Genomic DNA, 12,877 nt, shown 5'->3' on the forward strand with positions numbered 1-12,877 from the left:
GAGACATTCGCAGTCACAGTCACATTAACAAAGATCAAAATACGAGTATCGGGCTCATTTGAGTCCCACTCCCGAGAGTCGCAGTTGCTCGCTATTCCCTCCCTGTTTTCTTCTTCGCAGCTCCGGCTGCACATTCTAGACAAACGGAGGCCAACTCACCTTCAATCTATAGAGGAACCGAGTAGATAAAATTCAATTTATCCTTAATTTAGAGGCGGAGACATAGAGCATAAAATATGGTAAACTCATCGGTAGTTAATACGTATCCTTTATCGAGCTACACATTTGGCACCAAAGAGCCCAAAATGGAGAAAGATACCTCCGTCGCCGATCGTCTCGCTCGCATGAAAGTCAAGTAAGCATATCTCTTTCTTTTTCTCGTTTTGGTAACAGAATAATCGAAAACCCTAGATAAACCTCGGTACTTTATTGATTCTGGAGAAAGTTCAGTATATGAAATATCTATTATTGTCCTTTTGCGCTTTCTTTCGATTTTCACTTAGGTTTATCACATAATGAAATACATCTCTAACTTTAGATGATCGGTGCAGTTGGGTTCCTAATTGAATAGTGATTCGAAACCCTAGATTTTACATGGAAACGGGGATTTCGATGCTACAATTAATGCATTGCTAGAAATTGTGAATGTGAGAATTGTGGTATTTGCTGCATAAATGTATTTGGAATTTGATTATTGCTGTTGATTCTGTTTTTCAGCTATATGAAGGAGGGGATGAGGACAAGCGTGGAAGCTATTTTGCTGGTATTTTTTTGTGTGCTTCCCTTTAAATCTATGTTTTTAACTAATTGCAAATTGAACTTAATAGTATTTTGCCTTGCAATTCTACTCACTATAGAGTGTGCACAATATTTTATATCCAAGTCTTCAACATTGTACTAACTTAAAAGTCTTGAATCTTGTACCATCATAAATAACAATGTTTCTTTACATAAAGGCAATTAAGGCCAGGTCCTCAAGAATTCTTTTATTTACATTTTCCTGGCAATTATGAATTGGATTATGGATACGGTGGCTCTTGTTATACCACTTGTATTTGCAAGGAAAGCTGCAGTCTTTTAAAGTTTCTTAGTACTAGTATAAGTTAATATTATAGCTACTTTGCCTGGGCTCATCTTTTGCTTGTGGGGCATTTTAAATTATGCTAGCAGGACACATATTTGTGCTAAATCTCCAAATTGGTGCTCATGAACATATAGTAGATCCATAGAGATTTGTATTATTAAGATTTAAGGATTCAAACATCAGTCTTTGTGGACTTTTTTTTTCATCTATATTATAAAATTGCAAGACATGAATTATAAGTCTATCTTTTATTAATTCCTTGGGTTTTCTTTCTTTCTTTTTTTTTTTTTTTTCTTTTTCCTGGAAAGGTGCTGAAAATTCCAATTAGATGTTGTCATACCTTCTAAGAGAAAAAAAAAAAGAATTTCTGGTTTTCTTGTAAGAAACTGTCTTTCCAAACATTTTTTACATCCAAAATTCTGTGATGCACTAAAAACAGTTTCTCATTGTCATTGTCACTTGTTAAATAGAGGTAACGGGCATGTGAAGGAACTCTTTTTAGTAGTTCTATTGCTTGGCATGGAACTAGGCCTCTGCTTCCCAGTTAGAATTTTTTGTCTGTTTGTGTGCATTTTTTGTTTTTCTAAATCTGTAGCATTCTTGGGTGTGAGGACTTAGAAAAGCAAAGGTACCAGGGTACATTTTCAACATAAAACTACAGAAGCTTGTCTCTCTCTTGGTTCATTATTAGTATGTTGCAGGTACAGGAGCATAATCATCCCCATATACTTCTCCTGCAAATAGGGAACACATTCTGCAAACTGCCTGGTGGGCGCCTAAAGCCAGGGGAGAATGGTATTGCTTAACTGCTCTCCATTTATTTTCTATTACCGTGATATTGTCTTTGCTCCATTAAGACTGGTTGAATGTGTTCTTTCTTACATCTATTTCCGGATATTCTATGTTGCTTATAAGGACCGTGCATTTGTGACAGAAATTGAAGGATTGAAAAGAAAACTGACCAGCAAGCTTGGTGCTAATTCACCTGCTTTGGTGCCAGACTGGCAGGTATAGTTTCTTCTTTAGCTCAGTTGAGTTTGAACTTAAAACAAAGAAGTTAGAAAGTGATATATGTAGTGGTAAATATATGAAAATATCTCCACAATCGAGGATGAGATCAGAAAGAAAAATTTAGACTAAAATGTATGCATATTGCTGCATTATTCACATTTGTGATGACAGGACTTGTTACCAAATACCAACTATTCCTGGTGGGTTTATGAGCAGTTTTCGATTGCTTTGCAGTACACAATAAGTCACATTTTCTTCCCATTTCATGAGGATACAGATTCGTATTAGGAACTGCATATCTTGGAACAATTATGAGACGGCCTGTTTCTCTACTTTCTGTGAACTCATTAGTTTAATTGGGATTTTGAATATCATTTTTCTGATGTGTGTTTTTTCTTTTGGTCTCTTCTTGCAGATTGGTGAGTGTGTGGCCATCTGGTGGAGGCCAAACTTTGAAACCATCATGTATCCATATTGTCCTCCCCACATTACAAAGCCAAAGGTTGTAAAATATTGAATAGTCTCATGTTGCTGTCTTATTTGGGTGTATTGTTCTTTTTTCCATACTATTTGTTATATGGTTTATACTCATCCAATCCCAATTCTCCATAACACAGGAGTGCAAGAAGCTTTTCCTTGTTCACTTGTCTGAAAGAGAGTATTTTGCAGTACCCAAAAATTTGAAGCTTCTTGCTGTCCCATTGTTTGAACTCTATGATAATGTGCAGGTATGGTCATGAAGGATTATTTTCTAGTTGAAAATTGATTGCTGTTTGACTATTTGAGATATTTTGAGGTTTTAAATTCTGGATTTGCTTTGAATACTCTATCAATTAAGAATTCAATATATTCCAAGCCAAGTGAATGGGAAGTGGTGGATGCACTGCAAAGATTCAGCATGTGCAAACCATTGCATGGGATTCTTTGTTACTTATGGAAACTGATCTCAGTGCTTGTCTCTTTTTTTTTAGAAACATGGTGATGTTTATTTGTAATATTGTATTAAAATTATTTTTACTTGGTTGCAGAGATATGGGCCAGTTATATCAACTATTCCTCAACAGCTTTCCAGATTCCAGTTCAACATGATTACTACATGAATTTAGCCTGTTTTGAAGAGCTTACAGCTTTAGTGTAGTACCTGGATTTCAAGAGGCTGCAGAGAATATAGCATGGATAGGAGAGTTTATACCCTGGTAGTACTTCATAACAGAATTTTTAAGCTGATACTTCTTAACATACCTTTTTAAGTTGGTTGACTAGGTATTCAAAGTTGTCGATGATTGTGACATGCTCCATCTCCTTACAGTGGATGGTACTCAACTTCTACTACATGGAGTCTTTGTATTAGTTTAGGTTCCTTGTTCATGAGATCTGTGCCTCGCAATTTTTTTTAGGGTTTACATGGTTGCAACTTAGTGTTCTAGTGTAAGAATGTTCGCATGCTATCTGCTTGCTTTTCCTGGCAGAAATATCCTTGTCGAATGGGTAATGCTGAAATTGTATGTGTAGTGAAAAAAAAAATTGAGGCTTGTTATGTCTACTGAATTTGTTATCTTATCCATTTGGAAATATCAAACTTTGGTGTGTGCAATTGTGTTTACAATAATGAGAGTATGCATTCCTTAGCTGGTAAGAAGACTGTTATCCTACAGCAAGTAGGCTGGTTAAGTGAAAGTAAAAGTAGTAAATGGAAATATATGTTTTGTTGTAAAGGCTACAAAATGCATCATGTCAAGGAAGAATACCTATGATCTCTTTTGGGTCAAGTACTTTGTTTTTGCAGCAGGGACTCAGGATAATGATTTCTCATGATGCTCTCTCATGATATTAGTCCATGTGGATGGAAGCCTTGCTTTTGTTAACAGTTGGGCAATACTAAATGCATCTCTTTTAAGACAGAAGACATTTGTTGTTTTCTATGCAAGGGTTCCTTTCATCTTTTATTTCTCCTGACTTTATGTTTCTTAGAATCAAAATGATGTAAAATTAAGAGAAGGATAGGACAATCTTCGAGACTATATCCTGAAAGTTGGCTACATTTTGCACGGATGGACAGCCGCCTTTCCATCTTTAATTTCCTGGCATTCTGTTTCGAGTTGTGAGCTCCAAAGCTCTGCGAGGCATGATCCTCCTAGAAAACAATACTGCTTCCCGCCTCCTTCCTTATCTTCTTCTTTTCCATCTTTCCTCGTGCGCCTAGAGCTTCTGTCCATCTACCCATTGAGGCATAAATATTCGACAAGAGCACATAAACTCCCGATTCTGCTGTTTCCAAATCACCAACCCTCTTTATTGCCTTTTCTGCCAGATTCGAGTCGTTTCTTATGCTGCAACCCCCAAGCAAAGCTCCCCAAATAGCAATATCAGGTTTCATGGGCATTTTGTTCACCAGGAGCAGTGCTTCTTCAACCTTACCATTCCGGCTAAGCAAGTCGATTAAACAACCAAAATGTTCAAGCTTAGAACTAATCTTGTAGTCTTTGTCCATACTATAGAAAATTCGACGACCTTCTTCCAGCAAGCCGCCATGGCTACAAGCAAATAATGCACTAGTAAATGTGAAGTCATTTAGCTTCAATCCCAACTTCTGCATCAAATAGAAAATCTTGATTGCATCTTCAGTTCTCCCATTGATAGCTAAAGATTTAATCATAACATTCCAACAAAAGACATCCTTATTAGGTATCTTGATAAAAACAGCAAAACTTCTATTAACATCTCCACAATGCGCATACATTTCTATGAGGGCAGTCCCTACCATGACTTCCAATTGAGAAAATTTTCCAATTAAATAGTGTATGTATTTTCCATACTCTAGATTACCTAAGTTCGAGCAAGCTGACAACACAGAAACAAAAGTATACCCATCTGGAATCACACCTTCTGATTGCATTTGGACAAAAAGATCCAGTGCTTCTATAAATTTTCCAAATTTAGTGTAGCTCGAAATCATCGAATTCCACGAAACCACATTCCTGTGTGGCATTTTCTCTAGAAACCTTCTTGCTGTTTCAAAATCGCCTGTATCTCCATATAATACAATCATCAAAGTCCATGAAATAACGTTCTTCTCCGGCATCCACTCAAACAATTCTCTTGCATTTTTCACTTCTCCAACTTTGACATAACCTGAGATCATAGAATTCCAAGAAACAACATCTCTTTCTGGCATAGCTTCAAACAATTCTCTCGCAGACCTGACATTCCCAAAGCTCACGTACTGGGATACCATTTTGTTCCATACTTCCACTGGCCTCACGCACATATTATCGAAAATCTTGCGGGCATCAATCATCTCGTAATTATCAGCGAAAACTGTGTCAGTAAAAGCCGGCATTTTTATATACATGTTAAAAAGGGAATGACCAACTGCGAAATTGGATTCAAATCCAGACTTGATAATCTGGCAATGCACTCTCTTTCCTTTTTCATATATTCCCATTTCACAACAGGAATTTAACACATATGGGTACGTGTAGTTATGAGGTTTTAACCCTCTCTGAGGTATTTCATCGAACATTGATATAGCTCTCTCAAAAGGACCATTGAATGCGTACCCTCTAATCATGATATTCCAAAGCATGATTTCTGTGATGAAATAATCATGACCCATTTGGGAGAAGATGAGATGTGAATAATCCATGGAGCCAAATTCGGTGCTTCGGCGAAGAAACTTAGAAAAGATTTGGATGTTATGGGTGAGAGAAGCTGCGATGATAAAGGCATGGATTTGTTTCAGATGCTGGAATGTGCATTTTGGCAATATATGTGAGATCTTTTCTTGGAAGTTACAAGGCATATGTGACAGGTATAATAACGGATATTTGGATTTTTAATGTTCAACTGAAAGCGGGAAATTGAGAATTATTGTAGACAATATGATTCCTGGATGAATATCCCTTTGTTTATGATTAGGGAAAAGAGAACTAAAGGCTGGTCACATAAGCTTAAGGAATATGTGTCTAATAGTTCTGCAGATTGGGTGGCCAAACTGGCTAGAAGGAATATGTGTCCTTTTAGTTGGAGTGTATCTCCCCCTACCACCCTCTGCTCAATGCTGTCGTCTGATGCTTTTCTTTAATGGAATGAATTATACGTTTTTCTATTAAATTATAAATAATAATAAAAATTATTTTAACTTGTATTGAAATATATATATATTTTAATATAATTTCTATTTTACTTTTTAATTTTTTTTATTATTAAAGTAAAAGAGAGAAATAAATAAAAAAAGAAAACGATTCTAAAATAAGCCACTTTATTTTTTTTTTAATTAAAAAAAAACTTATATATGTTCTCAATAATAAAGAAAGAATATGATTTAAGAACATATTATATATACTTTATATAATAAATAATATAATTAAATGAATGAGTATACTGATAAAATTGAATTTCAATTCAATTAAAATTAAAATGATTAAAACTAGTCATTTGATTGGTTAAATTTTAATTCTTATAAATTATTTATATTTTTTTATTCTTTAGTGATATAAAATCTCAGTTTAGGGGATTTAGCATTTCAACTCCATCCATATCCATGTTGGTAGAAAAAGGCACTTCCTGAATCGATGCATGGACCTTCATAATCATAATTGGAGGTCCACTTTTTACACCTTGAAGAGAGGTGAATCAGAGTAAAATTCTACTATAATAGACATTGATGTTGTGGGAGACTCCTGGTGTTAGAGAGGACGGACGGCTTAGTTTCAAGGCCAAGAAATCACCTTCGAATGCCGTAAATCACTAATGCAAAATATATGTACCCTTAAAACATCTTTATCGTAAATCTTACAAATCAATAGCATGACTTGTGTTCAGTTTAGCAACAATGACATCAGTCTGGAATTAGAAGAAGGCTCCTTGCTTTGGATTACTGAACCATTTAACTAGACAAATTATTTTTGATTGTTGACGACATGATATACAGCGTAGTGCTTATACAACAAGTCAGACCATAGATTCTTGTAAAAGAGTCCTCCAGTCCAAACCACAAAAAAAATACAAGTCTTATTCTTGTCCGATGTTAATCACATACAATTCAATACGATGCCTTTGATGTATACGTAAATGGGTTGTCTGTATAGTATAAATACCTTTTTTTGAAAAGAAATGCATTACTATCGGATACGACCACATGTAAAGTTGCTTTATAAAATAGACATTGACATTCCAAACTCTTGTGTACTTGTAAACGTATGATTATTGCACTTAAAAAGAATCTCATTTATTCATTGACCACTGATGGATTTTAGAGTATTTCAATTCGTAATTTAAGTATAATAATTTGATTTAAAAGTTGGACAAAAAGAAAATGTACAGATCAAAGCATCCAATGCAACCGCATGGTTATTTTACTCATTAAATATGTGTTGTGAGACAATGAAGTGGACTGACATAAATAATTTGCATCATCAACATCACATAATACAGCATGCTTTATAGAATTGGTACCATGATTGATTAGGGTTATTACCTACTTCTGTTTTGTAATCTACCAATACTCTATTTGATCAATATATTTTATTTGAGTATGTCTATTTTGAGAGGTCTTTGTTTCTTCTTTAGTAATTAACAAAGAGAATAGCAATGATTTAATTTATAGTGTCACTGTTTTAATTTCTTAATGAGAAGATTTATAGTACAATTATCACTTGGCTGTAAGCAACTCAAGGTCAAGTAATCTCTTAACACTTAGCACCATCCCATTTAGCAGACGGCTTGGGCTAAGCATTTTTTTAGTGAACCGTCACTCTCAATATTAATCCCATTGTCCTTTTTCATAAATCTTAATTATTTCTAACTAAGTTTTAATTTTTTAGTGATTCAAATAAATGTTGGAATAAAGACAACAGTAAAGATCTTTATCAGAAGTACTTTATAAGCAAGTCGTGTCTTCTGAAAGGGAAGCATGTAGAAAGTTTTCAATAGAAGACAATCGGCTAGCAAAGGAGAACTTGCATCAAACTAAAGGAATATTATTTCAAGATGCATAACAAAGTCCAAGGTTTTATTATTTCAAGACAGATTCTATGGAAGAACTATGCATTAGAATAAATTCATACCATATAACTTTTTGAAGAAAAAATTAAGACAATTATGGATACATAGATGGGTTCAATTCCTGGAGAAAAGAAAGTATCAATTACAAAAATGTTAGTCGAAGTAAAAATGAATTAAGTAATAATCAGAAAGAGTTCTTTATGATCACACACACACACACACAATTGAGGAATTTTCTATAGCAAATAAAGATGCAATATGAAATGTATACTATTGGGCAACCGTATATATTAAACAGGTTTAACATGAAACTTGATTGGTTTTCCAGTTATTGACTTGTAGTTTAAGCTCAAGTAGGAAGTAGCTTGATGGTTTCAAACATTTAATTTACATCAATTTTAAGAAAGAAAATAAAAGAAAAATGAGTTTTTGTTTTCAAGATAATTGACGATATGGGCGGTGGATTTAGAACCTAAATATGATCATTATTTTGCTATGGCAAAACAACATAAAATCAATAGATATCTCTAATTACAATTATCAATTAAGGATTTTATAACTTTATTGACCGAAATTTTTCTTTTGGAAAATGTTTCATCATAAAAAAAATAATGAATTAATGATTCTTCTTGTTAGTCTTTTCAACTGTCTTCTAAAGTAGTTATTATATTTATGAAATGTTTAGTGTAAATCAATCATAGCACTGCTCTTGTGCATATATATTAGTAAAGTATTACATAACATAAATTACCTTTATTTTGCAATATTACACCTAATCTTAAAGGGTTAGGAGCATAATATCCGAATTTTAATTAACTCTTAATCTCTTCCTATGTTATATTGAAGTATTCCTAATCAGGAAGTCCTTTAGATACGAGTCTTGTTAAACAAAACAATTAATGTTCTCAAGTCATATTTTTGGAAGTAATGTAGTATGAAATTATGAATTAAGTAATTGACATAATCGCCATATTCTACTTCAATCTGTTTAATATTCAAGTGAAAAGGAAGGAATATAAGAAATATATAGATCGAATATATATTCTCCTTTTAAGTTTGTTTTTCTTCTATGACATCTTATTGAATATTTTGAGATCATTAATTTCACTGTTGCTTTTCCTACTACATGATAAAATAACCTTAGTAATTAAATAAATTAACAGTTGAAGGATTAGTGACCTTAAGCTAAAGCATGTCTTAATGATGCTACAAAATTTCTTGGTTACATATTTCTTTTTGGCCTAATAACCCAAAAGAACCCTAAATTTGGTGTTTTTTTTTTTAAATATCTAATAGTTTCATATTTTAACTCAGACTTTGTTTTCTAAATTAGTATTATTCCGATGAAAGAGAGAGTTGTTTTTGCATATGTGCACCATAGCAGTCAACTTCCCTCACTTACTGATTTATCTCTCACCTCAAAGCACACCGTTTCATCATAAAAAGAAAACCCTAAACTAACGAACCCATCTCTTAAACATTATTGTCTTCTCCTATTTCTTTCTTCTTCTTCTTCTTCTGTCAATTCAAGAACAGGCTCCATGCATTTCTTGAAGAGATCCATGTTAAGCTCCTCGAATCTAGAACGGGTAATGGTTGTATAAGAATCTAAACCCTCGTACCAAGAATCAATCTCAATGGTTGTCTGAGCAGTAATTGAGAGAGTCCTTTTAGCCCTTTCACATGCAGTTCACGATCGCTTAAGAGCTCTAGGTTTTTCAGAGATATCCTTCTTGTGCTTCCTCTTAAACTCTTGGACAAAGTGATTAACCATTCTGTTATCAAAATCCTCACCACCAAGATGCGTATCACCAGTTGTGGCCTTGAACCCTCTTCGATAGTAAGCAATGAGACATCGAATGTACCACCGCCCAAATCAAAGATTAATACATTCTTCTCACCGTCGCTGCTTGTCTTCTTATCAAGACCATAAGCAATTGGCTCATTAATAATACACATAACGTTAAGGCCGGCAATAACCCCAGGATCCTTGGTCGCTTGACGCTGAGAGTCATTGAAATAAGCAAGAACGATCGTATCACTGTTAATCCAAGATAAGCCTCAGCAATGTCGCACATTTTAATTAAGACCATAGAAGAAATATCCTGAGCAGCTAATTGTTTCTCTTCACCCTTGTATGTAACGACAATAATGGGTTTATCATCAGGACCAACAATAACCTTAAAAGGCCAAAGCTTTATGTCGCTCGGCATAGAAAAGAAGAAGATGATAGTGTCAAGGTTAGTTAGTTGAGTATTTTTATGATGAAACGATGTGTTCTGAGGTGGGAGGTGAATCAGCAAAATCTTTTGGAATTAATATGCAAAATCTGAAACTAATGGATCTTTTGGAAAAAATGTTCAAAATTTAGGATAATTTAAGCCATTTACTTTTGTAATATAATTAGGTTTGTGGGAGCAAGAATCTTATCCTGCAGTAACAGCAAGAATTGGCATCACATTTCTTTTGTTTGATTCATAGGCTAAGTTTCTTTTTGAAATAGTAATTGACTTTAACGGTTTAGGTGAACAAAACATTTGTAAAACATCCATAATAAGATTTCAGTCGTGTCTTTCCACAACCCATGCTGTGCAGTGTTGGCCTTCTCTGATTCATTGTTCTCTCCAAATATAAAAGTAAACGTCTGTAGGTGTTTAGGTGGCAAAATGATGCACACCAAAATCTCATTTCTTCATGTCAACTGTTTCCATTTAGGGCACGTGGAATTTTAAAAAGAATTTCTAACGCATTTGCTACCCATTTCTTGAAAGAACAAAAGATAAAGTACCAACGTATAAAATAGGTAACAAAGAGTTCTTTTTCTTTCTTTTTTTTCCTTTTCCTACCCTTTATTCTTCAAAGAGAAATAAGATTTTGCATTTTATATAAACAATATGAAACCATGTAGACACTTTGAACTTTATCAATTGGAAAAGGAGCCCATCAAAAACAATAAACTATTAAATCTACAATTGTTAAATAAAAAATTTATTATTAAAATAATAACTTATTCTTTTAATGATAATATGCAATATAAATATAAAATCTAATAATATTTTATTTTTTATTTTATAAATTATATAGAATTTTTATGTCACCGGCACTAAATAACAGCTCAGAACTTATTAATTGCGAAATACAATCTGTCAAATGATGATTGTAGAATTTTTTAATAATAGAGTTTCAAGAACTATTCAACGAAAAGAAAGCCAATTATTAACAATGATTAACAAATAATTGCAAATTGTACATCTCATCAAAAGCCATTCTTTTGATTATGTGTGTTTCCTGTCCCATGTCCCACCATGATTTTTATGTCTTCTTATTCCCTTCTTTTTTAGCCCGACAAGATTTTAAACTGTATTCTAACATATAAATTTATAAAAACTTATTTTATTTTAATTTCTATAATTTATAGAAATTATTAATTATTAAATTAATTAATTATATATAATATTTAATCATTAATTAATTAAATATATATTTTTTATTTATTTTTAAAATTTAATCAGTGGTATTTTTTGTATATATGATTTTAATTTATATAAATAACAAAAATTATACTTTAATTTATTATTAACCTAATTAATAAAAAGATGTATAGAATTAATTAAGAAAATATTCATTAATTGTCTAAAAATTAAAAATATACAATATCACAATAATACTCCAATAAATTTTTTAAATTTAAAATATTAATTTTAAAAATAAATTCATTTTAACATTAGAGTAAAGCACTCAATTAGGTAACATTTTGTTTTCGATTGCACATATGAGATATGAAAGTCTCGTTCAAAATATATTTTTAAATTTTTTAAATTTAATTTAATTTTTTATTTTTAATTCTAATTTTAATTTAATATAATTTCATTAAATTATTTTATTTTATTTTATTTATATTTATACTAAAAATTTAATAATTTTTTAATCAAAACAGAGATTTAATAGAATAAATAAAATCTCATAATATATAATATAATTTTTTAATAAAACTAAAAATAAAAATATAAAAAAATAAATTAAGATTTTTTGAAAAGAATTAAATTCAAAAGTCTAATAATAAATTTTTCCATAATTAATCATCATAAATTATATGGGGATGAAGGAAGAAGTTGGGCAATTGGCAAGAGAATACTTTAGGATATAGACCACTTCTGCTGGCACTGGTTTTATGGTCCAATGGATCACAAAGGTATTTATCAAAAGAAAACACATCGTTAATTAGGTTTTGAAAAGTCAATTAATTATACAATTGCCCCGCTTTAATTAGACATTACAATAAGTATTTGGTATATTCTATTAGTCACTAGCTTTTATTTGGTCCCACTAATATGTACTGAGAATATTTAACAAATTTCTTCATAAATTTAAACTTTTGACGCCATCACTATCAACAGTCTGATTTATTTTTTATATAGTTATATAAAATTTTAATTGACTTCAAATTTTACATTTTTATAAAAGAATGGATGCCGATTCAATAGTTTGAATATGCCAAAATTGTTAGAACTCGAAACTAATTATTCATTTTTCATATTTCAATTTTATTATAATTCTTATATATATATATATATATATATATAGGCGGGAGTATATAAAAGAACGAAATAATGGATTGAGGAATGAAAACCCGAAGACAGAGAGAACCGGGCTTTTCAAAAGAATTATTGCAACTTTATTGCTTCCTCTCTCTTTATTTTGACATATAAATGAAGGAATCGAAGAGATTATCGCGAATTATATGACCCAAAATTTTATCTTGGTCTATTTAAGATT

The 12,877-nt window shown here is 32.0% G+C and overlaps 3 protein-coding genes across 3 annotated transcripts; 1 reads left to right on the plus strand and 2 right to left on the minus strand.

Annotated features, from left to right (window-relative positions):
* On the plus strand, window positions 1-3,689 carry LOC8258258 (pre-mRNA cleavage factor Im 25 kDa subunit 2). Its single transcript, XM_002510756.4, has 7 exons — window positions 1-355; window positions 718-763; window positions 1,786-1,879; window positions 2,019-2,092; window positions 2,511-2,597; window positions 2,713-2,823; window positions 3,124-3,689. The coding sequence occupies exons 1-7, from the start codon at window positions 237-239 to the stop codon at window positions 3,193-3,195; spliced, it is 603 nt and encodes a 200-aa protein (XP_002510802.1). The 5' UTR covers window positions 1-236; the 3' UTR covers window positions 3,196-3,689.
* Window positions 3,690-3,767: 78 nt separating this feature from the next.
* Window positions 3,768-6,161, minus strand: LOC8270030 (pentatricopeptide repeat-containing protein At3g29230). The gene has a single exon (XM_015725747.3). It carries the CDS (start codon window positions 5,895-5,897, stop codon window positions 4,230-4,232), a length of 1,668 nt encoding a protein of 555 aa, XP_015581233.1. The 5' UTR covers window positions 5,898-6,161; the 3' UTR covers window positions 3,768-4,229.
* A 3,420-nt stretch (window positions 6,162-9,581) lies between these two features.
* Window positions 9,582-10,314, minus strand: LOC8270029 (heat shock cognate 70 kDa protein). The gene is given in 3 exon segments (XM_048373149.1): window positions 9,582-9,931; window positions 9,934-10,140; window positions 10,143-10,314. Coding segments are annotated over 3 exon segments (729 nt in total).
* Window positions 10,315-12,877: the final 2,563 nt, after the last annotated feature.

The sequence above is a fragment of the Ricinus communis genome, chromosome 4, assembly GCF_019578655.1.
Source record: "Ricinus communis isolate WT05 ecotype wild-type chromosome 4, ASM1957865v1, whole genome shotgun sequence".
In the NCBI taxonomy this organism is placed as follows: domain Eukaryota; kingdom Viridiplantae; phylum Streptophyta; class Magnoliopsida; order Malpighiales; family Euphorbiaceae; genus Ricinus; species Ricinus communis.

Coding starts and splice junctions, on each gene's coding strand:
- LOC8258258 (XM_002510756.4), top strand. CDS start 237: ATGGTAAACTCATCGGTAGTTAATACGTATCCTTTATCGAGCTACACA. Junction 356..717: donor CTCGCTCGCATGAAAGTCAA/GTAAGCATATCT, acceptor TCTGTTTTTCAG/CTATATGAAGGAGGGGATGA. Junction 2,598..2,712: donor CCCACATTACAAAGCCAAAG/GTTGTAAAATAT, acceptor TCCATAACACAG/GAGTGCAAGAAGCTTTTCCT.
- LOC8270030 (XM_015725747.3), bottom strand. CDS start 5,897: ATGCCTTGTAACTTCCAAGAAAAGATCTCACATATATTGCCAAAATGC.